The sequence below is a fragment of the Canis lupus genome, chromosome 9 (genome assembly GCF_003254725.2).
Source record: "Canis lupus dingo isolate Sandy chromosome 9, ASM325472v2, whole genome shotgun sequence".
Classification (NCBI taxonomy): Eukaryota; Metazoa; Chordata; class Mammalia; order Carnivora; family Canidae; genus Canis; species Canis lupus.
This window is the reverse complement of record NC_064251.1, coordinates 16,772,876-16,799,449: the sequence shown is the minus strand read 5'-3', so window position 1 is coordinate 16,799,449 and position 26,574 is coordinate 16,772,876. Positions and strand designations below refer to the sequence as shown.

The 26,574-nt window shown below is 53.9% G+C and overlaps 1 protein-coding gene across 4 annotated transcripts in view; it reads right to left on the bottom strand.

The window, feature by feature from the left end:
* The window catches only part of CRHR1 (corticotropin releasing hormone receptor 1), a 54,588-nt gene that overhangs the window by 10,366 nt on the left and 17,648 nt on the right, over positions 1 to 26,574 (bottom strand). For 3 of the 4 annotated variants that reach the window (XM_025436661.3, XM_025436662.3, XM_049114631.1), the window contains exons 2-5: positions 21,450 to 21,537; positions 12,325 to 12,444; positions 7,494 to 7,579; positions 511 to 617 (exon numbers count right to left, since the gene is read on the bottom strand). In XM_025436661.3, the coding sequence (XP_025292446.1) occupies positions 511 to 617; positions 7,494 to 7,579; positions 12,325 to 12,444; positions 21,450 to 21,537 (401 nt within the window). The remainder of the gene's footprint in view (positions 1 to 510; positions 618 to 7,493; positions 7,580 to 12,324; positions 12,445 to 21,449; positions 21,538 to 26,574) is intronic. The other variant, XM_035721220.2, reaches the window with a different exon arrangement.

The following is a 26,574-nucleotide window of genomic DNA, read 5'->3' as shown; positions in this document are numbered from 1 at the left end:
AGATGCTCCAGGGACCAGGGGCTTCTGGCTTACTGGGGACCACCTCCTCCCATAGCACCCCTACTTTCCCTGTAGCTCTAGGGTCCAAAGACATAAAAGGTTTCCAGTGGGATGCCTCTCTCCCAGCGTTCAGGCCTGATACTCAGCTCCTGCTCCCACCCCCATTCCTGGCACAGACCTGCCTGGCACTGCTAGCTGCCTCCTTCCAACCCAAAGGCTCCCCCTTCCAGGCCTCCCAGATGGGTGCATCCATGCGTGGGTGGGGGTGGCACAAGGCAAGCCTGGGCTTCAGCCATCACTGGTCCCCCCAGTAGTTACTGGGCTGGGTGGGGGGCAGAAATGGCCCTGCCAGAGGTTCCAAGATACCTGGAGCTCCTATGTCTGTCCCCCTCCCACAGAGGTGAGGGGGCAGGGGCCCGTCTTGCCAGCAGCCCCTCCCCCAGGGCTGCTTCCTGTGTCTCACTTTTCTACCCTGCTCAAGGCCAGAGGCCAACACTGAGTCTTTCTCACCTGAGCCGCAGAAAGAGGACAAAGGCCACCAGGAGGGCCACCAGGGAGATGCAGTGGCCCAGGTAGTTGATGATGACAGCGACATGGTAGTGTACCTTGCTCTTCTTCTGAAGTAGGGGAGAGGAACAGAGGTGAGGCTCCCATATAGCTGCACCCCTGCACCCGCTCGCCATGTAAGGACACCCCCCTCAGCTGGTGGAGATGGAGTTGGTACTAACGGTAGTTATTCCCCTTCCCGAACCCGGGCTGGGTGTCGAGCATGGCCCTGGAGTGGGGCTGTCCAACTTGAGCCTGTGTCTGTCTCTGAATCCCATGCTCTGCCCATTGCTCCATGCGGTTGGACAAATACCAGCTAACTCGGGTCTCCACGTCCCACGGGGTTCCCTACTCCACGTGCACAAAGGTGTGTGCACGCTTCTTACATGCAAGTTTCTGCTCTGCCCAAATACCACATGGCCCTCGTGACCGCGGACACCAACCCTTTAGGACTCTTTTCCTCACTCACTTCCGAGTGGAACCACTAGGGATGATTACCCCCAAATCCCTCCTGCTGCAGTGGGAGCCTGCTCCTATCAGCCATGGGAGGGATGGCAGGTGCACCCACAGAGCCATTACAGGCCATAAAAAAAAAAATCTCTCTTCGCTCTGTAACTCACTTTCCAGGCCCTGCCCCCTGGCCCTGGGGAAGAAATGGGCTCCCTTCCCAGGATTGTATCAAAGTCCCCGATGTTACCACTGCCTTCATTTCATAGACTAAAGGAAGCTGAGAGATGTGGTGGTCTCCTGTTTCCAAGGTAAGCTCCATAAAATGATGAAGCCTTTCCATGTACAGGGTATTTTCATACTGGTGGTCTTCTCAACCTGTCAAGGCCACCATGTAGGAGGACCTGGAAGAGGGTCTATACCTTATTTTGCAGAAAACCAGGCACAAAAGTATGTTGACTCATTCAAGGTCCCTCAAACTCAAACCACCTCTGGACCAGCACAGGCAGACCGGCAAGGTGTCTCCTACCCCATAATGGGGGACCGATGGTCCCCAGTGCCTAGCTCTATGCAGACTCCTGTCCTCCAGTATCAAAGCCTCCCTCCACCCTATCCTAGGTCCCAAGAGGGCAGGGCCCAGGGACCCAGGGTCTGGCACAGCAGAGCTCCGTAACTGTGTGTTGTGTGAAGGAAGCAAAAAGCAACCTGCTTTGCAAAGGGGGTGTGTACGGGGGTCCTTGTTAGCACCTCCTCCCCTTATTCTTTCCAGGTTCTGGAGTGGGGCCAGGCCATGAGTCACACAGAAACTGGCTAGTGTTGAGAAAAGGGTAAGTTCTTGAAGGCCTTGTTCAAACTTTCAGAGATACCAAAGAATGCCTGGCTCTCCCTAGACCTTCCTGTCAGAATTCCAGAATCTGTGGATGTCAGAGCTGGTCCTAAGCATCGAGTCCAATCCTACTCTTCTTCTAGATGAGGAAACTGAGGCCCCAACTCACTCACCCAAGATCAAAAGATGTACCTCTGCAGCAGGACACCTAGCAGGCATCGGAGAGGAGTCCAAGCCCTCCCTTCCCCGCTCTTCCGAGTGCCCAGCACAGGGCCCTCCTGCAGGCACATCCTCACTGAAGAACCTCCGAGGTTCTGGAAGGCCCAGGGAGCTCTGTTCTAAGGGGCTGATTTTCCTGGCAGAGGCTTTCAGGAACGTGGCAGGAAATCACATTAGCAACTCTGCGCTCAGAAGGGTTGAGACTCACTGAGGTGTAAATGAAGACAGAGAAGCAGGGGAGAGAGAGGGAGAGAGAGAGGGAGGGAGGGGAGCAGAGGGTACCCATCGCCACCGTGCAGATGGGAAGGGTCTCGGAGTGCCTGGCAGTAGATGCCAAATCCAAAGACTCCAGGAGATATGAACACATCCAGCCTGTCTGGAGCTGCTACTTAATTTCCTTTCATTAGATTTCCCACAAATCCATGCTGTGGAGCTCCTGAGTAATAACGATGCCTGGGAGCTAAAGGGCGTGACGCCCCAGCTTTGTCTGCAGGCCCAGGTGGGCAAGACGAGCGGGGTGTGTGGGGAACCCCTTCACCACCACGTGCCATCAGCTACCCCCTGCCCGCCGCGACCCTGCTGCAGGCTGAGCCTGGGTCATTGGGTTTGAGGCAGGATGAGTGGGGTTTATTAAGCACCTACTGTATGCTGGGCACTGTGCCGGGTGCTTTATAGATGCTACAGCTTTCCTTTCTCACAATAGCCCTCAGAGACTGTCCTTCTGTCTCTGTTTTTCCAGTTGAAGAGGCTGCATAATTAGCCCTAGCTGCCCGGCCAGCAATGGGAATCCAGGTCTGCTTGGCCTTCTAGATCCCCTCCTCCCCAGTGCATTTCTAGGAGACAAACGGGCTGAGAACAGGCACTCTCACTGTCTGGGGCCCAGGATCCTCAGAGGGCTTCTGCAGGGAGGATGGGGGCTGGTGAAGGGTTTTCTCCACCAAGGCTGAAAGGGGAGAACTGGGCCAAAGCATTCAGGGGGCTGCTTCTGTGTGACTCCTCCAGCTGGAAGGCCCTGGCTGGTCGGAGCCCTGGGGCAGTCTGAGAGATGGCAACCAGCCACAGTGTTACAGTGCAGAGAGCCCAAGACAGCATGGTCACCCCAGGAGACAGCCAGCTACACTCAGGAGATAGCCTGACACCCTTCGAGACGGTCAGCAATAGCCTGAGATGTGGCCAATGACACCCAGAGAGAGCAGCCAGCAATATCCTAAGAGGCACCCAGTGATACTCCAAGAGACCCTACTGATGGCCTCCATTAATGGCAGAAGCAGCTGGGACAGCTGAAGGACAAATGGACAGCGCCAGCCCCTGGGAACCTGACCAGCACTCTGTCCCTGTTCAGCTTGGAGACCTAGTGCCCGCTGGTAGCCTGAGGAAGGTGTCATGGTGTGACACCGGGCACAGGCCACTCCACTGTGCTCTTCAATGGCCAGAATCCAATAAGAAATTAGTGCCTGGCCAATTTCGACCACGACTCTGAAAGACACACCTTGTCCCAAGTGGTGGCAGTGTCAGACCTATCCCGAAGCCATGGGTCCCCACCACTCCTGCCGAGCCTCCCAGCCCTGGTCTCTCTCCCACTGTGGTTCTTCCTCACCAGCCGGTTTCCTGGGGTACTCCCTCACCCCACCAGTGGGCACTCCAGCCCCTTGCTCCTCCAAGTGTGGTCCCCGAACCAGCAACACCACCATCACCTGGGAGCTTGCAGGAATCTGAAGACTTGAAACATCTCTTAAGCCCCGCCCCAGACTCACTGAGCCTGAATCTTCATTTCAGCAAGACGCCCCAGTGATTCTCAAGCGTTTCAGAAATTCTGGTCCTTGAACCAACACCGCTGTGAGCAGTGAATCTCAGCCCACGAGCCTACACCTCAGGATCCCTTTCTTATCATATCAAGATGTGCCTTCCCAGGACGTGACCGGGCTCCCCAGCTCAGCAGAGTGTAGGAGGGGGAGCCGCACGGAAGTGTCATAGGAGGTGGGGGGGGGGAGTGGCTGGGGAGGATGTCACTGCTGTGAAGGGAGACAGTGTCTGGAGGGTGTTGATAGGCAGCATGGGGATCAGTGCAGGGTGGTACTGAGTGCAGGGGGGTCAGTGCCATTCCCGGGGCTGGACCATGAACAGGTCCAGCTTCCCAGGTGGGGGCCTGTCCCCTGGTGGTGGTGGCTGTAGGCAGTCTCCTTCCTCCCTGGCCTGGCCTCTGGGTGCCCTCACAGTCCCATTTCACATTTTACAGGGCAGCCCTTCTGCAAATCCATTATCTGCAATCCCCTGGGGCACTGGTGCTTAATTAGGGCTTAGCCCAGGCCTGAAGCTGAGAAACCGGCTGCTCCATTAATTGGAGACTTTTCTCTTCCTCTTCTCGATAACTAGGGAGTGGATGGAGAATCTTGAGAGTGGGGAGGGGGGCGAGGCTAGAGGCTGGCGGAAAGGAATGGCATTTTCAGTAATTAAATTAATTGATTACCCAGAGTGCCAGGCAAGCAGGGGCTCCCCGGGAAAGGGGTAGGTGGCAGCCCCCACCGAGTCACCAACCAGAGGAAGGGGGTGCTAGTGTTACCTGGTGTTCTCATCAATGCCCCCTATCCCCCAGGTGTACCCTACAACCTCCCCTGGCCCCAGGTGAGAGAGAGGCAGGTGGATGGAGTGCCCTCCACAGGCAGACGTGACCCTCCCTCTACCAGGAGGCAGACACTGTCTTACTCTGCGCCCTTTGACAGAGAGGGAAGCCAGGCCTTGGTGAGGCTAAGCTACCTGCCCAGGGTCACACAGCACATGTGCTGGGACCGGAGTTCACACTGCAAACCACCTGCCTCCAAAGCCTGTGCTGTTCCTGTTATACTTCCAAAGAGGGACTGATGAGAAGCTGGTGTTCCCCAACACTCCTCCTCCTCCTCCTAACCCCGCTGGTAGAGGGAGAGACCCCTGTCATGAGCAGAAGGGGATGGAGCTAAGGGCAGTGCCAACTAGAAGGATGGGGCTAAGATTAGAGCAGGAGGGATTCGGGTGAACCATTGAGCTTCTCCAGACGTTCAGGGGGCTCCAAAGCAGGGGGAAGGTGGGGAGCAGCTGTGGCTCTCCAGCTTTGCTCCTGTTCAAGAAGGCGACAGACACCTGCTCCTCAGGGGTGGGGGGAGAGTTGTTTTAAGCCAGGAGGCTGGTGACCTGATGTGCAGTCGGAGATACATCATCTACCTCAGGCTCTGCAGACCTAGCAGGACACAGTGGGGTGCAGTAGAGGGCTGGAGACTTCTTGCCTTAGCTGCACCTTCCCCCTACCATCTCCCTGTGGGCGTGAGCTGTGGTCTAAAAGTTGCCCACAGCGCAGACCTGCCTTTCTGCCTGTGAGCCCCATCTCCTGTGTGTCTGGGAAGGAGCTCCCCACCAGGCTGAGTGTTCTTGCCCATCCCTCCTCCCCCGCCACCAAGCCCAGATCTTCTGGCCCAACTATGTTTCCTGATCCCACTTCATTCCCCCAATGGAGTGCGGGTGCCCTCATCTGCAACCCCAGGACTTCCCAGGCTGGCTTATTGTGTGTGGGCCTAGCACCCTGCTAAGGTCAGGTCATTGGGTGGGGGACAAGCCAACCTACTGTGGCCTGTGGGGGACTATGTGGCTGGCCTGTGAGTAGAGATGCCAGCAAACCTCTCTCTGGCATCCCTAGTAACTCACCCCGGTGAAGCAGCCCCACCAAAGAATGTGCCTTACTTCTAGGCTAAACTTTGCCCTGTCTGTGCAACTTCAGGAAGGAGAGGGCAAGCTCCCAATGGCTCAGTGACAAGAAGCCAGGCAGCCTGGGGAAGGGCATCACTAAAGCACAAAGGGCCAGGTGGGGTGCAAGGTGGGGAAAGCTGCTCTTCCTCCATCCACCTCGCTTCACACAGAGCACTTGGTGGTGGGCAGAAGAGAGCCCGGACTCCGAAGCCCAGGTTCCAGGCTGTGACTCACTTTGGCTGTGTAACCTTGCCCAAGTCACTCCCTCTTTCTGGGACTGTCTCCCCACCTGCAAGGTGAATGGGTTGCACTAGATCTGAGTTATTCACTTTTTCCCCCATCAGAAAGTCTCCCGTGGCTCTTGTTCAAAACAGATTCCCATGGGACGCCCGGGTGGCTCAGTTGGTTAGGATCTGTCTTCAGCTCAGGTCATCATCCCAAGGTCTGGGATTGAACCCGCATAGGGCTCCCTACTCAGCGGGAGCCTGCTTTTCCCTCTACCATTCCCCCTGCTTGTGCTTTATTTCTCTCTCACTCTCTTCCTGTCAACTAAATTAAATCTTAAAAAAAAAAAAAAAACATATTCCCGGGTCTTCTTGGAGAGTTTCATTTATTGGCTGTTGCCCCTGGGGCCTGTATTTGAACACGTACTCTGGGTGGTTCTTATTACCCCGCAGATTAAGAGGGGATGGAGGGTCTCCAAGGTCTCTTCCAATTTAGATCTTTTAGGCGCTGGAATTCTCAGGACTGAGTGCATCAGCCCCCCTCTTCCATGCCCCAGAAGCCCAGGGCCCTCAGACAGCTTGGGGTGCCCTCCTGTCTCCCCTTTGCTTTCTGCTCACTCACTTTTCTACCTCCACCACCCTCTCCTTCCTCAGCACCCACTGAAAGGGTCTGTGGAGATGGAGGGAGGAGAAATGGGGGGGCAGAGGTAGCAGCAACACCAGATATACCCACGCCTCTGCCAAGTGCCACCCTTAAAAGATTATTCATTGTGGTGTTATTTGTAATAACCAGGCCGAGAATAAAGATTGGTTAAATAAATGATGGCACATCTGCACAATGTGATATTATGCAAATGTGAAAAAGAACGAAGATGCTCTTTATGTATTGATACGGAATAATCTCCAAGATGGATGATCATATGCAAAAAGCTAGGTGTCAAACAGTGTGTATAACATGCAATATTTGGATAAAAACAAAAAAGGGTATTATATATATATATAATTTTGTATAAAATTTATATATATATTTAAAATCACTCACACATGCAGGCAATGTCTGGAAGAGCACCTAGAAACTGGCATTACCTCCGGGGAGGGAACCCAGTGGCTGGGACAGGGTGGGAAGGAGACTACTCTGTGTTCTCATTTGTACCTTTTGAATTTTGTATCATATGTAAGCATTATCTTCTCAAAAACATTTAAATATTTCAAAGCTCTCCAAGGGCTCTTTCCAACTGCACTGCTTCCCCGCCCCCATCTTTGATTCTGACACAGTGCCCCCTGGTGGGTCCCAGATGTGCTATGCAGGTGCGTGGTGTGGAATGGATGAAAATCTGTCCCAGGAAATGCAGGTGGAAGGAGGGAAGGAGCATGGACCCAACTCATCTGTGTCAGAGCCAGCTGCTGCCCTCTCAGCTCAGCCTCCCTTGGGGATGGCTCCTCACAGGCCCGGGGCCCACATAGCAGGCCCAGACCTGAGCTGGGGCTTGACCCACCAACCACATGGACAGCCTCACCTCCCCACTGAGGATCTCCTGGCACTCGGAGTAGTTCACGCGGGCGGCCCAGCTGCCATTGGCCAGGCACTCCCTGTAGCCATTGTCTGGAAGAAGGAGAGAGAGTCAGGGTAACCCATGGGCTCCTCTCCCAAAGAGCAACCCAGGTATCCATCTGTCCATTGGTTCGTCCATCTATCCATCCATCTGGGCCAACACAGGGCCTGCTTGCTGGGGACTCTTGGTTGAAGCTAAGGAGAGTGGCTTCCTACTACTCCATCTTCTAGCCTCTTTCTGCCCACTGGCCCCAGTAAGGGGCTCAGTGGCAGCCCCAGTGCCTGTCCATGGGGCCATGGTTCTGCCCACCCAGGCTGCTATGATCATGTCCATGGGACAGGTTCATGGGCAGGCCTGACCAGCTTGCTGGAGCTGTTTCCTTGCAAGGCCTTCTACGGCAGCAGATTATGTGGTGGGTGCCCTTCTGAGAAATGTCCCATTTTGGCATCTCGCACGGCAGCAGAAGGATGGTGAGATCTGATGAGTCAATGCTCCCTTGCCGAGGCTGGGCATGATATGGTGGCAGGGTGTGTGGTGACAGCTCACGTGGCACACTGAAATGATGGTCTCATATAGTGACTACCCGTGGTGAGGCTTCCCGTGGGGGATCCTCACACGGCAGTGTTCACATGGGGTGGGCCTCAAAGGGCAGGTGTTGGGGAAGGGCCTTGTGGTGGCATTTCTCCAACAGTAGGATGTATGCTAGAGGGTCATGTGGGGGATTCTTAGTACAGAAAATGATGCATGGCAGGAGTGTGCTGGGGATGTCACAGGGGGTGGGTCCCACAGGATCCACTACAACTAGCTCCCAGCCTGGCACATGGCACTTAGGGGGAAGGCAGGAGGGCAGCCCAGGGAGGTGTAGGGTTCTGTGCAGCCACCCAACTGGACTGTGGCCTGGAACCTGTTGCCTTCTAGAGAGATGGGCAGGAGCCCTGTGCTCTGAGATGAGGCCTGGCTTCAGGGCTCTGGGGTGGTTGGAACTGCATCCGGGGTCCTTCTCACCCTCCCTCCTGCCTGTACGCCCAGCAGGCACCAGGGCCTTAAAATCCAGTAAGGAAGGGACCAAGGGAGATCCAAACCTGGAGTCTTTTCTCCTTTGCTGGCAGAGGTCACCCTGCCCCACCCTGTACCCCTCTGGCATTGGTGGCTTTAAATATGTTTCCTAGAGTTCATTCTGGCCCTGAGTCCAGGCAGCACTGGCTAGAAGAGAAATTGAATCTTGAGCCAACCCCTTGCTGCAGGCCGTTTCATGGCTCACACTGACTCTCACGCCACATCCCCACCCCAGCAGGGCTTGAGGATGGTTGGGGAAGCTGCTTGAGTCCCAGTCCCTGAACCCGGAGCCTGGGCAGGGGCAGCACACTGCATGGGAGACAGAGTGGGTGCCCTAGGCCCAGTTCAGTGCTGCTGGGCTGCAAGAATGACCTCAGCCCACCAGCCTCTGGAGCCGCTGAGGCCCCTCTTGTCATTTGTAAGGGGAAGGGCTTGGCCAGCTGATCCCCCAAGGGAGCAGTCCAGCCTGGGCCTGCCTCCGTGCTGGCAGCAGCAGGACAGGAGAGAGATGATGGGGAGGGTGATGGGGGAGCTATTGTTGCCACCAGGAAAGAGGGAGCCGTGGTCTGGCCCCAAGGACCGCAAGGCTGAGGCCTCTCTAACAGAACGTGCTCCCTAGCCACACTGCTGAGAGGCTGTTCAGGCTGCAGCATGCCAGTGGGGAAATGAGGCTAAATGCATTTTTAAAGCTCTGCTCAGCTTCCTTTCCCAGCGGAGCTGAGCCCTTGGGCAGAGTTGGCCAAGGAGCTGCTGATTCTCTCCTAATTGCTAAATGAGGGATAAGCTACTAGAGGGCTGAGGGCTCAGTGACTGGGATTTCAGGAAGGTCTGGGAGGAGGCAAGAAGCCAGGGGAATCCAGTGTACCTTCTGTAGACCAGATGTGCCTGGGACCAGGCCACTCTGGAATGTCTGCAGAGAAAGGGACTTTGGGCAGAGATCTGGTTGGAAGAGGCACAGGTAGGGGGCATGGAAATAGGGAGGTGGTCTTGCGTTGAGAGAAGCAGCATGGAGTAGTGTGAAGAGCACGGCTCTCAACCCAAGTAGCCCAGGTTCAAATCCTGGTGCCACTCCTTCCTAACTGTGTGACCTTGGGCAAGTCACACAATCTCTTGGTTTCCTTATCTGCAAGATAGGAATAAACTTAACAACGGCTCCTTCCTCAGTGGCTGAGTGTGCCGAGGGCTTGGAGCTCTACCTGGCACGTGGTATGCACTATTATTTTCATTATTATTGTCTTTGAACTGTTACTTATATAATGTCATATAAGATTCTGGACACATTACGTATCCCTCTCAAAGAGGGTAATGGAAGGGGGTACAGGAGATGCCCCGTTGGCTCAAGCTCCCCTTTCGCACCCCACATGTGGGGCAGGAGCCAGGATCCCCTCCCAGGCCAGGTCATCCAGAGGGAGCAGGCTTTGGTGGGAAGGGAGGAGGTGATCTTGAAAGAAAAAGCAGGCCCCACCCGCAGCAAGTTGTTGCCAGGGAGGATGCGACCTCCTTGTCTTTAATTGCTGAGCTGAGCAGTCCTCCCAGAGAGTCTCGGGAAAACGGATATTTTTGGAAAAGCTTCCCATCCCTTTGAAGATCAGATGCAGCAAGAGGGAGGGCATTATGGAGAAGGCCTGGAAGTCCTGGCAGGGCCTCATCAGTAAATGAATTAATTAGTGCCTAATGATTAGGTACAATTCTGGGTTCCCAGGCACTACTGATTACAGGGTGTGTCCCTCATCTTCCTGGCAGTGGGGGGCACCTGCAGAGGGAGAGTCTTCTAGCCCTGCGTCCACGTCCAAGGACCATCACCCCCAGCTCTTCTGAGATCAGAGAGGGAAGAGCAAGGGAGCAGAGAGAGCATCTCACCCAAACCTCTCCCCCATCCTGCAGGTGGAGAAACAGGCCTGGAAAGGGCAGTGCAGGGGGCTCCTTAGCCAGTTACAGGTGGAGCTGGGGCTAGAACCCTGGATGCTTGGCTTCCGCTTAAGGCAGGGCTGGCTAATTGAGCAGCAAGTGCCCAGGCACTGAAGTCTTTGTTGGGGTCATGTCAAGTCACCCCTGGAGATAAGAGCTCACGAGCTCACGTGGAGAGGCAGGGCTTGCAGCCACAGGGAGCCTGGCCGGCCCACTCAGGAGTGTGGACACAACCACGGAGTCAATAGGGCCCCAGAGAGCATTGACTCCAAGCAAGAGCATGCTAGGATGGGATACCAGGATCAGAGAGCCGGTGCCTTGGACCAGGGCAGTGGTGCACCCATGGGATCTCCATCCCATGAGAAAGTTGGCTCAGACAGGAAAGTCACTTTGGAGGTGAAATCGACAGGACCAGTGCCATGGAGAGACAGAAGGGCCTCCTCCTGGGAGCAGCCTCTCTGTCCCCCACCAGGCAGCAGCCCCTGGGAGCTCCAGGAGGACTGGATGCATGCACTGAGTGCAGCTGTGGCCCTGCCTCCACACTTTGTGACCTTGGGCAGCTGTCAGCCTCTGCCTCCATTTCCTAATTGTAGAATGGGCCTACTAAACTGGAGGCTGGTGGACAGCGCACACCAAGCTCTCTTAGGTCCTCTTGCCCTTCCCCCTACCTGCTCTCAGGGTCCCCCACCCTCCTCTTAGGGTCCAAGAAGTGGTTGCAGACACATGAAGCTGTGTGGTCTGGCTGTTCCAGCCTCCTGCCGAGTCCCAGTGCCTCCCCAGGGCCCTCCGGCCCCTTCTTGTTTGCAGCTACCAACCCTAATGTTCTTAATCTAGCTGGCAAAGCAGAGGGGCAGGAGGAGGAACGTGGGGGTTCTAAGCTGAACTAAGTCTTAGAAGCCATGCCATCCAGCCCTCTCCATTGTCAGACCACGGGCCAAAGGGCCATGAGAGGGAGAAAATGTATTAAGGTTACTTGGCAAGTTTCCAAGTGAACTATTTGGTATCTGGGCACCCTTGGTCCCCACCTTGGGCCTCTGAGCCCAGGCTCACTGGACCCCAAGAACCCACCTAGGGACCCCCACCCTTCCCTCAGATAGGACAGGGCCCCTGGCCTGCAGCTGTTTCTCTCTTCAGGAGCAGGAGCTGTGAGTCATTGACAGGGGTGAGCAAATTAATTCTGAGGGTGACAGGTGGTATAACAAGGAGCTGCAAAGCCTGGAGGTAGGGGCTCAGGGCCTCAGGGTAGCAAGGTGTTTACATGGGAATCAAGTATCCAGAAGACCCTGGGCAGTCCCCCCTCACCCCTACCGGACCTGTGAGCCTGCTTGTAAGGCTAAGCCCCCCGCCTGTGGCTCTAAAACTAGGTCCCCCACCTCCTGGCTGCAGGGCCCTGGACAGACCTCCTAATCTTTCTGAGCTCAAAGTGGGGGCTATTCTGATGATCCCTGCCCTTCCTCATAGGGTGGTTGCAGGCTTATCCCTGACCAGTTTGTCAATTGCCGAAGAAAGTGTCAGACAGACCTGCAGGCAAATTCCAGCTTCACCTCTTACCAGCTGGTGACCTTGGGCGAGTTCCCTAACCTCTCTGAGCCGTGGAGGCCTCAGTATATAATGAGAACTATATGGTTACATGTAGCATCGCCCAGGGGTATTGTGGGAATCGGCGGTAAAGAGCACAGAGCTGGCCTTTGGTAAATGGTGGTTGTATCCACGAGAGGTATTATAGTGTTGTCATTGTCATTATTATTCCCCCCACCTCCAACAAGTCCCAAGCTCTCCCCATTCTGTCCCGCCTCCCAGCAGATGGTCCGCCCTCCACGGGCTCCCTTACTTGTGGTGTTGTAGCGGACACCGTAGAAATAGGCGGGGCAGGGTCGAACCACCAGCTGCCCTGCAGGGCTCCGGGGCCAGCAGGTGCCAATGAGATCCACGGATGCATTGCACTGCAGTCCTGGGGGGGCAGAGACAGCTGGTGAGCCAGAGCAAGATCCCTACTCCGGGATCCTCCCCACCTCCCCACACTCACACACCAACTGGGAACATCATGGGAGCAATGAGCTCAGTGTAGAGATGACCTCATACTAAGCAGAGGAGACAACAAGGAAAGGAATCTGAATTTGATGCTATGGCACTAGGGATCCAGCATTCGTTCCAGAGTAGAGGAGGAACAAAGACAGCCGAAGGTGGTGTTAAAAGCTGAGGTCTTGACTGGCATTTAGAGAAAATGCTGGACACACTTCAGGTCCTCTGCTCTGTAGCCCGAGGACACTTCTCTTGGGCCCTCATTTGGTATAGATTGGACCTCTGAGACTTCACAGTCTGGAACAGCCTAAAAGAGACCAGTCCTTGATCCAGCCCCCTCCCACATCCAGGAAACCAAACCATATCTGCTCTGGTTCTACAGTGAGGAGCCAGTTAAACGAAGTTGGCTGAGCTTTTCTGTGGCCTGATAACCACATTTAATGGACATACAGTGTTTGTGCTTGGACTGTGCTGGGCCCTAGCAGAGGACTGATCAAGAAGGGAACCATAGGGAGAAAAAAGAGGGAGAGATACCCGGGGTGGGGGGGGCGGTGGAAAGGACAGTGAACCAGTAGTCTGGAGCACTAACTTCACACTGGGCTCTGCTACTAACTTGCTGTGTGACCACAGGCATGTCGCTTGCTTTCTCTAAGCCTTCGTGTCTTTTCTTTTCTTTTTTTCTTTAAGTTTTTAAAAAAAGATTTAAAAATTAAAAAAATAATATCTTTATTTTTTGATTTTTTTAAAAGATGTTTAAAAATGTATTTATTTGAGAAAGACAGACAGGCAGAGATCATGAGTGAGGAAGAGAGGGAGGAAGAGAGGAAGAAGGAGGCTCCCTGCCAAGTAGCTCCCCCCGCCACCACCACCTCCCTGACTCAGGGCTCAATCCCAGGACCCCAGGATCATGATGTGAACCAAAGACAAAGGCAAAGGCAAATGCTTAACTGACTGAGCCACTCAGCTGTCCCTCTTTTTTTTTAAGATTTTTTTTTAATATATGAGAGAGAGTGAGCTGAGGGAGGAGTAGAAAGAGAGGGACAAGTGGACTCCATGCCAAGTGCAGGCCCTAAGGCTTGATCCTAGGACCCTGAGATCATGACCTAAGCAGGAACCAAAAGTCAGATGCCTAACCAGCTGAGTCACCCAGGTGCCCCAGCCTTTGTGTCTTTATAATAAAATGAAGAGGTTGGATCTGATGGGAAATTCTTAATCTCAGTCTAGTGGAAGCTTTAAAGGTTCATAGAGACTCTGAAGTTAGATGAAAAAATTGGTGTATATGTGCATCTTAATTGGGAAAAGGATGTGCTTTCATTAGATTCTCAAAGAGGTCTGTAACTCAGAAAATGATGTCAAAGTCTCCTTCCAAATATTTTCCCTTTTTGAAGAGCTTTTTGGAGTGGAGTGTGTGCACATGTGTATGTGTGTCCATTGGGGGAAAGTTGAGGCCACAGTAATACTTCTGGAGATAGGGAGGCTTTTAGTCTCCAGTGAGTAAAGGCTGGACTGAGGATGGCCCTGTCACTCCTCCTGATGCTGCCCCTTCTTTCTCTGCCTTTTTTTTTTTTAGATTTTATTTATTTATTCATGAGACACACACACACACACACACGCGCGCGCGCGTATACACACACACACACAGAGAGGCAGAGGGAGAAGCAGGTTCCATGCAGGGAGTCGGACGTGGGACTCGATCCCGGGTCTCCAGGACCACGCCCTGGGCCGAAGGTGGTGCTAAACTGCTGAGCCACCCGGACTGCCCTTTTCTCTGCCTTTTGATGCCCTTCTTCCACAAAACGCTGGCACACCAGTCCTGTTGAGACCCAGTGTGTTGATCCCAATGGGAAGAGTTGTGTAATTCTTGGGACTGGTGCAAGAATGCACAGACAAGCCAGGAAGAGCCATGAACCAATACAGGGGCAGCCTCTTCAGGGTTGGGCGTCAGCAGCTGCCAAGCCCTGGCTGGGGCCCACCTGCCTGCTCCTCCCCACCGTACTCAGTCTCTCAGGAAACAGCTCTGGGTTAGATTGGCATCTTTTCCCTGACGGATGCAGGGCAGTGCCGAGCAGCTCTGGTACCCAATGCTGGCTTTTCTTTCTAATCAAAGCTATTCATAGGGTGTTCCTACAAACTGGGGCTTAGGGGCAGAGGCTTTGAGACCAAGCGGTTTAACTGAAGAGAAAGAAGTCTGGATTGGAGCTTCATGGACACGAGGAGTTGGCGGGCCAGGCCAGGCCTTGGCGTTGAGCCACACTGCAGCCTCCGTGAATGGCATCACGGGGCGGTAAGGAGTGGGTAGGGGAGTGAGAAAAGCAAGTTGCGATTGTAATCTCTCATGGGTCATGCCCATTGTGCTGAGCCCAGAGGCGGGGGAAGCTAGAGGCAAGTGGCCACGAGGAAGGAGGGATAATACTATGGAACATGCTCTGCTTTTTCAAGGCCCATCCTCATCTATTTCATGGATCCTCATCCACCCTCCAATGTCATCAGTCCCTTTTTACAGACGAGGAAACTGAGGCACAGGGAAGTTAAGTGACTTGCTCCAAGTCATGGGTCAATGAGTGAAAGAACCAAGAAGTATAGCCAGGTGTTTTTGACTCTAAACTACACGCTCTTTCCATTATGCCATGTTTTGTGCCAACAAAGGGAGGGGAGAAAGCCAAGGAGGCAGCGGGGAAGGGAGAGACATTTTTGAGGGCTGTGTGCCAGGCACATGCCAGGTACCTTGCATATACCATCTGATTTAGCGACATCATTGTCCCTTCCTCAGACGGTTGTTCATTCACTTACTCGCTCACTCATTCACTCACAGTGTCATCTGAGCTGGGGGCTGGGAAGACTTCATGGAACATCATGTGTGGCAGCACCCAGAACTTGTCTATCATGCTTTCTCAGTGTAGGAGCTGCCCTCCACCCCCTCCCTCTTCTCTCTCTTGCCCTGGACACTTCCCCAGAACCTCTTTGGGAAAGAACAGAGGGTCAGGCAGGACTGGGCAGGACTGGGCGCCAGCCACAACCAGGACCAGCTTAGAGCCAAGGTGGAAACCAGCTACCAAGCAGGTGACCTTTCTGACCTTGATCACCAGTCACCAGCAGATGGCCAGAGCCCTGACCCACCCACAGCTGGAGGGGAGGTATCTGGGAGGAAATAGAGCAGATGTTATTTACTTCTAGTCTCCTATGGATTAGGGTTCCCTAACACCTGCCTACGTGAGTGCTAATTCTCTCCGATTTACACGTAAGGAAACTGAGGCCCCAGTAGTCACACAAACACTCAGAGGCAGAAGCACGATTTGAACACTGGCTTTGACACCTGACCTGGGCTCTTCCCACTGCACCACAGAGGTCCCCAGTCTGGGCCACTGGCCCTCATAGCATTTGGTGGTACTGTTTCTAGCCCCTGCTGCCCCCGCAACGCCTCTGTGTGTGTGTCTTTTCCACTCCCTCTTTCCCTCTCTCCTCTCTCCCTCCTGCTCCCCCGCAGCTCACAGAAGGCTACGTGGGGGGTAGGGCGTCGGGCAACACTGCGGTGGACATGACCTTTACATTAAGAGCCCAGAAAATCCTGGACGGAATGGAAGACTATGCGAGACAGGAAGAAAGGGAGGAACAAGGCTTCAAGAATGAACAGAAACCACCAGCACCACTCCTGCCCCCGGCAGAGCTGGGTGGGCGGGGTCTGGCGGAGGGGCGTGGCCAGAGGAGGCGTGGCCAGAGGCACAGGGCCAATCAGGAGCGGCGGAGGGGCTCAGGCTCTGAGACACCAGCCCCGGAGGGGAGGGCTTGGGCTTGTGGACGCAGCGAGAGGGCTGCGGAGCCAGAGGCGGGGGTTAGAAGAGGAAAGGAGGCCGGAAGAAGAGGGTCGAGGAGGGCCCAGAGGTCGAGGGAAGGGAGGAGGCTGCAGGACAGGGCCTCAGGCGCCGGTCCTGGCAGAGGGCGCTGCCCCCTGGACTTCCCGGCCCGACTGCCCCGAAGGCGCCTTCCTGCAAAGTGCCCTACGTCGGGGCTCCCCGAAGAGTTCAGCTCTTTCAGCTCCGGCCTGCAGGCACGCGGTCCCGGGGGATCCTGCGGAGCCCGGCCTCGAAGGGGAAGGGCGCGTGGGACTCCGGGCCGGAGAACCAACAACCAACGATCTTTGGACACTGCTGTGTCCTTCATACCAGGCAGTGTGAAGGGCGCTTCAGGAAACTCACCCCGCTTAGTCAATCCATTTAACCACGTGAAGAGAAGAAAAGGGCGGGGGGCGCAGGAGCAAGTGGGGAAGGAGAAGTGGAGGGAGTGAGAGGAAATAGAAGGAGACAAAGACACAGAGAGTAAAGCAGGGAAGGGTATGCTGAAAGCTGGGAGAGAAAAGTACAGGGAAAAACTATTCCAGGGGTGCTGAGGGTGGGGAGGGATGGGTGTCCTAGTTGGGAAGGGGGAGAAGAAGGAAGGGAGGTCTCAGTGTCACTTGGCATGAGGGCTAGGAAGACCCAGAGGTCAGAGCTGTTGCGGACTCTGATTCTTACCAGCCAGGAGCAGAAAGCCTGAGCTACTATTATAAGTCAACTCCTCCCCACATCAACCTATCCCAGGACAATCCTCCTGGCCAATTAAGTCATAAATGGGAGGAATAATAAGTATTCTTCATTCAACAAGTTTTTACTGACCACCTGAGAAATTTTTTTTCTAGGAGCAAGGGACACGGTACCTGTTCTAGGGGCTAGGAATACAGTAATGAATAAAATAAGTCCTCTGCCCTTGGTGGGAGGCAAGGGGTGTGGCAAACAGACAGACAGACATATCTGTTAAGCAGTGAGAAATGCTATGAAGAAAAAGCAAGCAGGGAAAGAAGGTAAAGACTGACAGGGATGCTATTTTAATTTGGTGCTGGGACACCTGAGTGGTTTAGTGGCTGAGCATCTGCCTTAGGCGTGATTCCAGGGTCCTAAAATCGAGTCCTGCATTGGGTTCCCCTCAGGGAGCCTGCTTCTCCCTCTGCCTATGTCTCTGCCTTTCTCTCTGTGTGTCTCTCATGAATAAATAAATAAAAATCTTAAAATTTGGTGCTAACCTTTAAGCAGAGACCTAAAGGAAGGGAGGGAGGGAGCCATGTGCACATCTGGGGGAAGAGTGTTCCAGGCAGGGGGAACAGAGAGTACAGAAGCCCTGAGGCTACTGTGTACTTGGCGTGTCTGAGGTTTTTACATTTCTGTCACTTGGTAGCTCACCCCTTCATTCATGAATCTAGGAAGCTAGATTCCTTCAGCATTTTCTCTGGAGGCAAGGGTGGAGCCAAGTGGGCAAAAGTAATACCTAAGACTGGTCCTGCATCTTCCTCCATCCCCGCACATGCACACTCCAATGCTCATTGGAGCACTGTGGTTAGACCACCCCAAATCCATGCAAATGGAAGGAAGAGGAGAGAGGAACAACATGGAGAGCTCCCTCCTGCCTCTGACAAAACCCCTGCTCAGTCAGGGGCCTGGGGGGCCTATTTTAATGAACCTGATAAGAATCCTTTGAAGGTGGCCTGCTTAATGCTTGTGTACAATCGGACACTGGTTTCTCACCCCAAGTAGATTACACAGCTCCTTCCGCAGCGGGCTCAGTGTACAAAAGCGCTCAGCAGATCCTTCTGTAGTAGGTAACTTCAGAAGGAAATCAGAATCTGCTTCCTGTCCCCAGTTACTTTGAGTCCCATCAGCAGTTTCTGAATGAACCAGAGTAGGTGGGCACTTAGCAGCAGCCCTGCAGTTGTGTGGTTAAGTTCAAGAGAGGAACTCAGCCAAGGCTGCCCAGAGTGGGGGAGCAGCCAGGTGGCCCAAGAGCAGCCTCGGAAACAGACACGCTTGTCCATTCGGAGGAAAGCACTGTTGGGATGAATGGGCAGGGGCTTTGCCGGGGTCATCCAGCATGGAGAGGGTGGCAGAAGGCAGGCAGAGGGTCTTGCTCTTGTCTCGGCCACCTTGTGGTTGGGCTGCCTCTTTTTGGGCTGGGTAGAATGAAAAGAGGCCTTTGCAGGGTATGTGACTCATCAGGACCAGTGGGTGGGAACCTCCATCCTTTGGGTTTTTGAGCTCTCCATTTTTGCATTCTTGGCACCTAGTCTACTGCCAGGCACATAGTAGGTCCTGAGGGAAATTGGGGGCTGTGTGTGAACCCCATTTAGGTGTGGCAAACTGCAAGGGTGACTCTGCACACCCACATGACAGGCCACAACCGGCCCTGGGCACTATGGCTCTCTTGGCAGCCTCCTACATGGTGGCCCATTTGGTTCAGATCTTGGGGCTACTGCTTAGTAACTGTGTGTGCTTGGGCAAGACACTTAACCCCTCTGAGCCTTAGGTTCCTCTTCTGTAAAATGAGGATAAAAGTACTTCCTGACAATGTTGTTATGATGATTGAATGAGATTAAAGTACTTAGAATGGTAACACGTAGCAGTTACTAAAGAACTATTAGCTATCATTATTAACATTCATGACCTTGAGACAGGGGATAGGAACGGATTACCCTGGGTCCTTGTCAACAATATGGTTTCATTTGTCTCTGATGTCATCAGTCAATAATTCTATTACTTTCTGCTATTGTCTTATTCATGCCATGATTTTATGAGCTGCCAAGTCTGTGATCTGCCACATGATGGAGCTTTGGCCCTGGGGACCCACCCTCTCCCTGCTCCTGGCATGTGAGAGGACCCCCAAAGGCCCCAACTCAGTGCCAGCCACCCCAGCCAGACGCCCATCCATCTGTCCCGGTCCCTCCACCCCACCCTCACCATCTGTCTCTACCAGTGCCCATCGGTCTAGGTAGGTCTTGGCACTGGAAGACAAATAGCTCGTTAGCAGAGGCTGTTGTGGAGGGTGATGGATTGTATGCCATGAAGCTGGCCAGGCTGGTCTGGGCTGAGGGTAGGGGTGCAGGGTACAAATCACTGAGGAATGAACAACATTCATCATGGCCTGTTGCCTCCAAGGCCAGGTGACACTTGCGTGGACTCAGAGATGTCACTCCTCTCCTCCACGCACAGTGAGCAAGTGAATGGAGGCTGACCTGGCCCCAGTGCATGGAGAGCTGTGGGCAGGGCCTTTCATCTCAGACTCAGCTCCTGAACAGGTTGCCCTCCGTGTCGCTCTCTGCTAGAACTCCAGACTCTTGCTCAAGAATTGTCTTGTTCCCCATGGCCTAGCTTAGCCAACTTTACAGCCAGATGCTCCAGGCTCCCAATAACCTCCCCAGGTTTGCTGCTCTTCCCTCCTCACTCCTCCCCTGTCTCCACCAAAGCCACCTGCTGTTCTTCAGTCAACTCTAGCTTTGGCTCAGAGCATTGGCTCTTCTCTGCCCATTCACACTCTGGGTCTCTCAGAGACTACTGTGAAAACTACTCCTTTAGGAAGCCTTTCTGGATTCATGCCACCTCTGATCTATCCTCCCTGCCACCTCCAGTGGAGTGGGCAATTCATGGCAAATGCCTTCTTCACATTCTAGCTACACAGGTAGCACTTTCAAAAGCCTGCCGATGTTAACAATAATAAACAATACTCAGTAGTGGTGTGGTTCTCTACAGCTTGTGACATATTGCCACAAAACTTAGTGCATTTATTTGTTATAGATCCTTGAGGCTGGTACCACTCACCCCCCACATTGTAGTTTGGGCAAAGTGAGGCTCAAGGGGGGCAAGAGCATGCTCATCCCTGGGGCTGCTAGAGGGGCCCCAAGGGCAGAAGGACAAGACATCCCCATGGTGAGCATGGCACTCAGTTGGCCATCTCCAAGTCCGGGGCTCTTCCTCTCCCCCAGGCTCCTCCCATAGTGAAGGGCCAGCAGGCCGGATGGCAGCCTCCTCTCCCCACAGGCCCAGGCTCAGAAGCTAATGTCTTCTACTTCTCTACTAGCACACTGTGTCCACCACATAGTTCATGTGTTTGTGGGCTTGACTTCCCTCATGCTTTCCATGGGCCTGGTGCACAATAGATGCTCAATTAATGAGTTGGATTGAATCAGGGAGAGACCTGAAGAGGAAACCGAGTCACCAAAGAATAGCACACCTCCCAAAGACCTTCAGCTGCAGGGGCCTCCCCACCTTTGCTGGGCAGCAGCATCCCCCAGGACCGTGGTTCAAGTGGCCAGGGTGAGGGCCTAGGGACCACACCCAAAGTTAGAAAACACATGGCCTTGGAAGCCAGAGGCCTGACCTTCTCATGCCCCAGCTTCCTCGCCTGCACAAATGCTGACTCTTAAACTCTTGTGAGAAGTAAGATAATTCTACAGAAGTACTTTGCAAATGGTGTGCCTATACGAGCTATTAGTAATATTTGTAGTTATGCAGTATTTTCTATTGAGGGGGTGTAGAGCACGGTGTTAAAAAATGTATCTGGAAGCCAGGCTGCCCAGGCTCAAATCTTGGCCCTGGGACTTACTGGGTTTTTTCTTTGCCTCAGTTTCCCTAGGTGTAAATGAAAATTGGAGCTAATATATCTCAAATACTTCCACCAGTGCTTGCCGTGTAGGTCGCACCCAGCAACACTGTGCTTTGGGCATTTTTGGCAGCAAAGCACAGCAGCTGGGGGCCTGAGTCACAGCCCAGCCCTCTGCTCTGTGGGTTCCCACAGCAAGGGCTGGGGGGACTGCCCCTGTTGCCCACCCCACAGCCGGCAAGATAACAACGTGGCACACTTGCCACCCGCCCCTCCTGTGCCTGTGGCAGATGCTGTGACCTAATGGCAGCTCTCTTTCCCACCACACTTCCACCAACTTCAGGATCCTCCTGAGCACAGTCCTCTGTGGGGAGGTGATGGATTGCTGGGGGTGAGGGGGTAGCTCTAAAGAGGAAATCTCTACAATTCCTGCCTTGGGGCCCGGCTCTGTGTGCAGGCCCTGGGAGACCTGGGGTCCGAGGACAGGGGCGGCTCTGGAGACCTGGAATCTTGCACCACTGGGGGAGGGGGACTCACCAGAGACGTTGCTGGCCAGGGACAGGCTCTCGCAGTGCTGGTCCTGGAAGGAGGCGGAGATGGGGTTCAGCCCCAGGAGGAGGAGAGCCTGTGGGCACAGACAGGTGAGGGAAGCAGTTAGACTGTGCCTCCGTGAGCTTCCTGCTTCCCCTCGCTTCCCCCTCATACCTGTCTCCTCCCAGCCAGCCCAGCCCACCCCGGCCTCCCCCGCCCCCTCCTCTCATGTCCTCTGTGTCTGGAAGGTCCGGAGCTGCGGAGCTCTAGAAGGGCTTGGAAGGGAGGCAGTAACAACAGCAGGAACCCAGGTTCCCAGGACAGTGGGGAACCTTCTCTCTGAGGGCTGGGGCCTTCATCAAGCCTAGGATCCCAAGGATGGCCCAACTGTGTCCCAACAGGTGCACATGCACACACACGAAGGCACACACAGACACATATGAACTCACGTGCACTCACACCCACCCTTCCACCTACCCTCGGAGCACTCATGGGCTCATAGATGCCCTTCGATGGCGCATCTGCTGGCCTCCCTCCAGAGCAGCAGGTGCTCCTCGGAGGGCCCTCATCCCCACCCAGCTAATTACCAGTCACTGCAGACTGTGCCTCACCCTTCACCACGCCCTTCTACACCTGCCATGGCACTTAATTCTCCCCCTCCCTGGGGCTGCGATGGCTGCCCAGTTTGCAGATGAGAAACAGAGGCCCACAGAGATGAAGGTGTAGACATGTCTGGAAAGATGCCTGGCTGACTCCAGGGAGAACCGCCCCTTCCCCTCCCAGGGTGGGGCGGGGGGCTCCATGTCACTCTGACTCCAGAATTTCAGCCCACATGGGAGGAGTGCGCCAGGCCCACACCTGGAGGGCTGCCCCTTCAACTGACACCCTCACAAAATCATTGCGTCCCCCTCCCTTGAGGTCACCCCCCCCCTACAGATTTAGAGTCAAAAGAGACCTGGCATCCAGCCCTGGTTTCACTGTGGTGCCAGGGGCAGGTTACTTGACCTCTCTGGGCCTGTTTCTTTACATGCCAATGGTCCTCCCTCTCAGGTTCCAAGGATGCAGTGTTTGTAGAAGTCCTTTGTGAGTCGCACAGCATCTCCACAAGGACAGGGATTTTGTTTTGTTCACCGTGCTCAAATTTGCTGACTACGTCAACGAATTGCTTTGTGTTTCAGGTCTACCGCCGGCACTCGATAGGTCATGATTGATTTGAACTTGGTGACTTTTATTTAGTCAGAGGTTGGAGGCAAGGCACGTGTGTTTCCCCTGGAATCTGGTTTTCAAGGGGACAAGAAACACATGGTGGGCTGGGGTATGGAGAGGGCATTGTAACCAGCCCCTACTTCCATTTGTTGGGATGTGGGTGCTGATGACCAGCGAAGCTCTGTCTGCCTGAACAGGCTCTGGAGACACTGAACCTCACAGGAAGTTGCTCTCCAGCATCACCACCCCTGCTCCCTGCTCTTTCTTCCTGGGGTCTCCTCCCTGGGACCCTCTCCTGGGCACCCCTGGCAAAGGTATCTCAGCCCCAGCCCATTTCCATACAATCTTCAAAAATCACTCCAGAACTTCAGAAACAGACAGGCAGATCTAGAAGCTGTCTTAGCCACTTCCCAGTCAGGAACTAGGATGGGGAGAGAAGTAGGGGCTTGTCCTATGGAGAGCAGGTCTCTATCTAGACTAGAGCCAGGGTGGTGGCCAGCTCTAGCAGCACATAGCTTTCATGCACAGCTCTCTGGGACTAGGGTGAGGAAAGCAAGGTGCTCATCTTGGGTCCACAATTTAAAGGGCTGCCAAAAGACATATAATATTTTAATGTAGTATTTTTTGAAACTCTAAATTAGTGCAAAAAAATCCTTGATATGAACAAAATATCAAAAACTTTTTTAAAAAGGTTCTATAATAGTGCTGGGCATATTGGAGCTCGGGGTAAAAGGAAAAATCAGTAATAACACTAAAATACTGTTTATCTTCATTATGAGATTCGGGACACCCTTAAAATTTGCGCTTGTGAAGAATGCCTCACTCACCTCACACTAGTCCCTGCCCTGCCTTGCTCTCCCTAAGCTGGACACCCCCATCCCGCCCCTCCCAATGTCTGTATGTCCCACTTCACTTGGACTCCTCCCCACTCACCCTTTCTGGACCTCAGGGACCTTCCCCCAGTCCTTAGAAGCAACCTGACCTGCCTTTTCTCAGAGGTGAGCTTTCCTTGCGCACCTGCCAAGAATATCCTCTCCTACCTTGCCCCCTCTCAATAGTGCCACCCACCTTTCCCAGTAGCTGCCCCTTCCACTCCTGTCTCATGATAGAGGCAGGCTCTACTCCCCTCTCTCCCATCTTCCACTCCAAGGTGGAATCAAATGCTCCCCACTCTGGCTAGAGTCTGTCCTGCCCCCAACCTCCAACAGGAAGCACCCCTCCAACCCTAATGATTCACCCACATGTCCCCTCAGTGTGTGCCTGAGTCCTTAGTGGGCTCTGTTTAATCTATTCCCTTGCTGGCACACTCCTGTCACATCCTAGAAGTTCTTTCTGCTCTTACTGGGCCAAACTCCAGTCTAAGAAGGACATCCCCAGCCCTGTACCCCCACTCTTTGCCCAGTACTCGGGACACTCAGCTTACTCGTTCCTAGGACTTGGAAGTGATTAGAACAAACCCATTCATCCCTCTGGCCCCAAGGAACTTCCAACACTTTATTAATCACTAATTAAACTTCACAGTCCCCAGAGAGATGGAGAACCATCTTTACTCTTCTTTACTCTCATTTTCCAAATGAACACGCAGGAGAGAGAGGAGGAAGCCCCTAGACCAGCCAGCAGCTCTTGCTAGATAAGCAAATAGTAGTGTCCTCGCCAACAAACCTGCACTGCTCAGCTCGGCACAGAGCTCTGTGCTGTGCCCAGGGAGGGACCCACTCTGCTGGGATGGCCAGAGCAGACCCCTTCTAGAAGGGGGCTAGGAATCCCTGCCTCCAGCCTGTCACCCCACCGCTGCCTCTGCCATCTCCCGACACACAGACATGCAGAGAATGGGAGAGGGGCTCCCAGAGCCAGGCCAATTAGAGAAACTGGAAACACCATCTTTGACACTATTAGCCCCGCTGCCTGACATTCCACCATTATCCTTCTAATCCTGAAACCGTGCTTTGTGCCTGATCTTTCAAATCCCCCTTGAAAGCACACCTTGTTCTATTCACATTGAATTGCTTATCAATGCCCAGCTGCTGGACCCTGCTGGTGTCCACACACCTTTGTCCTTGTGTTTCTCTGCGCCCCCCAAACCCCCCTCCTGGCCTACCAGCTCACCTGGAAAGCGCTATAGTCCTCAAAAGCCAGTTCCAGAGCCCTCCCCTTGGCAGCACCTTCCCCAGCACTCCAAAGCAAAGCAACTCAGTCACTTCGTCAATGTACTCATGCCCCCCCTGCACGTGGCACTGGACCCCGATGCTCACAATGCTCACAAACAGAGCATGAAATCACCCCAGTACAAAGCACTAACTCCCCTCAGTTCTGACTCATGACAAATACACAGGCCAGAAGATCTTAGCTTCCCACCTTAATGTCCTAGGATGTGCAGAGGAGCAGAGCAACTCTAGATTCATCATAAAACCAGACCAAGAGCCATGCAAAGGGCAAAGAGCAAGCCTGTCCTCGGCTGGCTGCCTGGAACCCTGACCCTTGCATCTTGGATGTGACGGTTCACAAAGTCACTGCCTACCAACAGGGTGTGCATTGTGCAAAGAAGAATGCTTCTTAAAATTCCTGAACCAACCTCTCCTCTCAGGAAAGGTCGGCTCTGTATTGAACCAGTGCCTGTGCCACCTCTTGCTCTGCAGAAGGATTTGTAAAGGCTGCTGGCTTATTCTGAATCACACTTCCAGGAAAAGCGAGACTTTCCTATATATTTCCCCCCACTGCACGATGATCTCTTCTTCCACGTTCACCGGATTTCTAGCCCCATCAACAGGTGACTACTGCATTGTGGGAACAGGCCTCCAGACTTTCCAGAATATTGTTTGCTTCCTTCTAAGGCTGAGAGTTTTTTTTTTTTTAACATTTTTTAAAAAAATTTATTTATTTACGATAGTCACAGAGAGAGAGAGAGAGAGAGAGAGAGAGGCAGAGACACAGGCAGAGGGAGAAGCAGGCTCCATGCACCGGGAGCCCGACGTGGGATTCGATCCCGGGTCTCCAGGATTGCGCCCTGAGCCAAAGGCAGGTGCCAAACCGCTGCGCCACCCAGGGATCCCTAAGGCTGAGAGTTTTTAATCAGGGGTCCATAAACCCACGAGAAGGTGTGAAAGCCTGTGATGAAATGCAGTGTGTCGTGTGTAATGACAGCCATTCTCCTGGGAGGGCATCCCCCAAGGCTCAGGGAGGCCTGATGGATGGATGGGTGGATGGGGTCACATCAGAGGCCCAGGCCTCCACCACATCCGACATGTCATCCTCTCTCACAGCAAACCTAAAGTGGTTTAGGCCTGGAGGAACCACCACTTCCTTGGGCCGCTTGGCTGGCTTCTCCCCTCGGTCATTAACTCTGGCTGAGGGTTCCCCTTTCAGAGCCATTTCTGGCAAACCAAGCTTTCAGGACGTTGTGAGGTTTACCATTTCCCAACACATGGTAGACAAAACCAAAATGGCCCTAGGAATCTGAAGCTGGCCAAGCGCCAGTCTCACTCACTAGGTGATGCCTCATTCGTGTTGCTAGCCCAGCGGCCGCAAGGCCCAAAAGAAAACCCTGTACCTCAGTGACAAATCCCTCTACTCAGCCAAGAGCCAAACCTTGAACATTAACTCTGAAGAGGCCGAGAGTGTGCTGCTGCTCGATTCCAGCATCACAGAAAATGACTGTCTGAGGGCCCAGTGGGTCCCTGGCAGGGACAGACACTGCTCTGTGGAAAGCCGATGAGGCAGGTCTCACCTTTCCTATTTTACAGGGGGTGTAGTTGAGGTGCCCAAGGTCACAAAGCTGTTTTCAGCATCTGGGTGGGGACGAGGAGCCAGGGGGCAGGCAACCGGGCGTCTGACTTCCAAGTGGATGGAGGCTGGAGGAAGGGGATGGCCCTGATCAGGGCAGGGCATGGAAAGAAGGGATGAGCAGAGAGAGGGAAGGGTGCAGGGG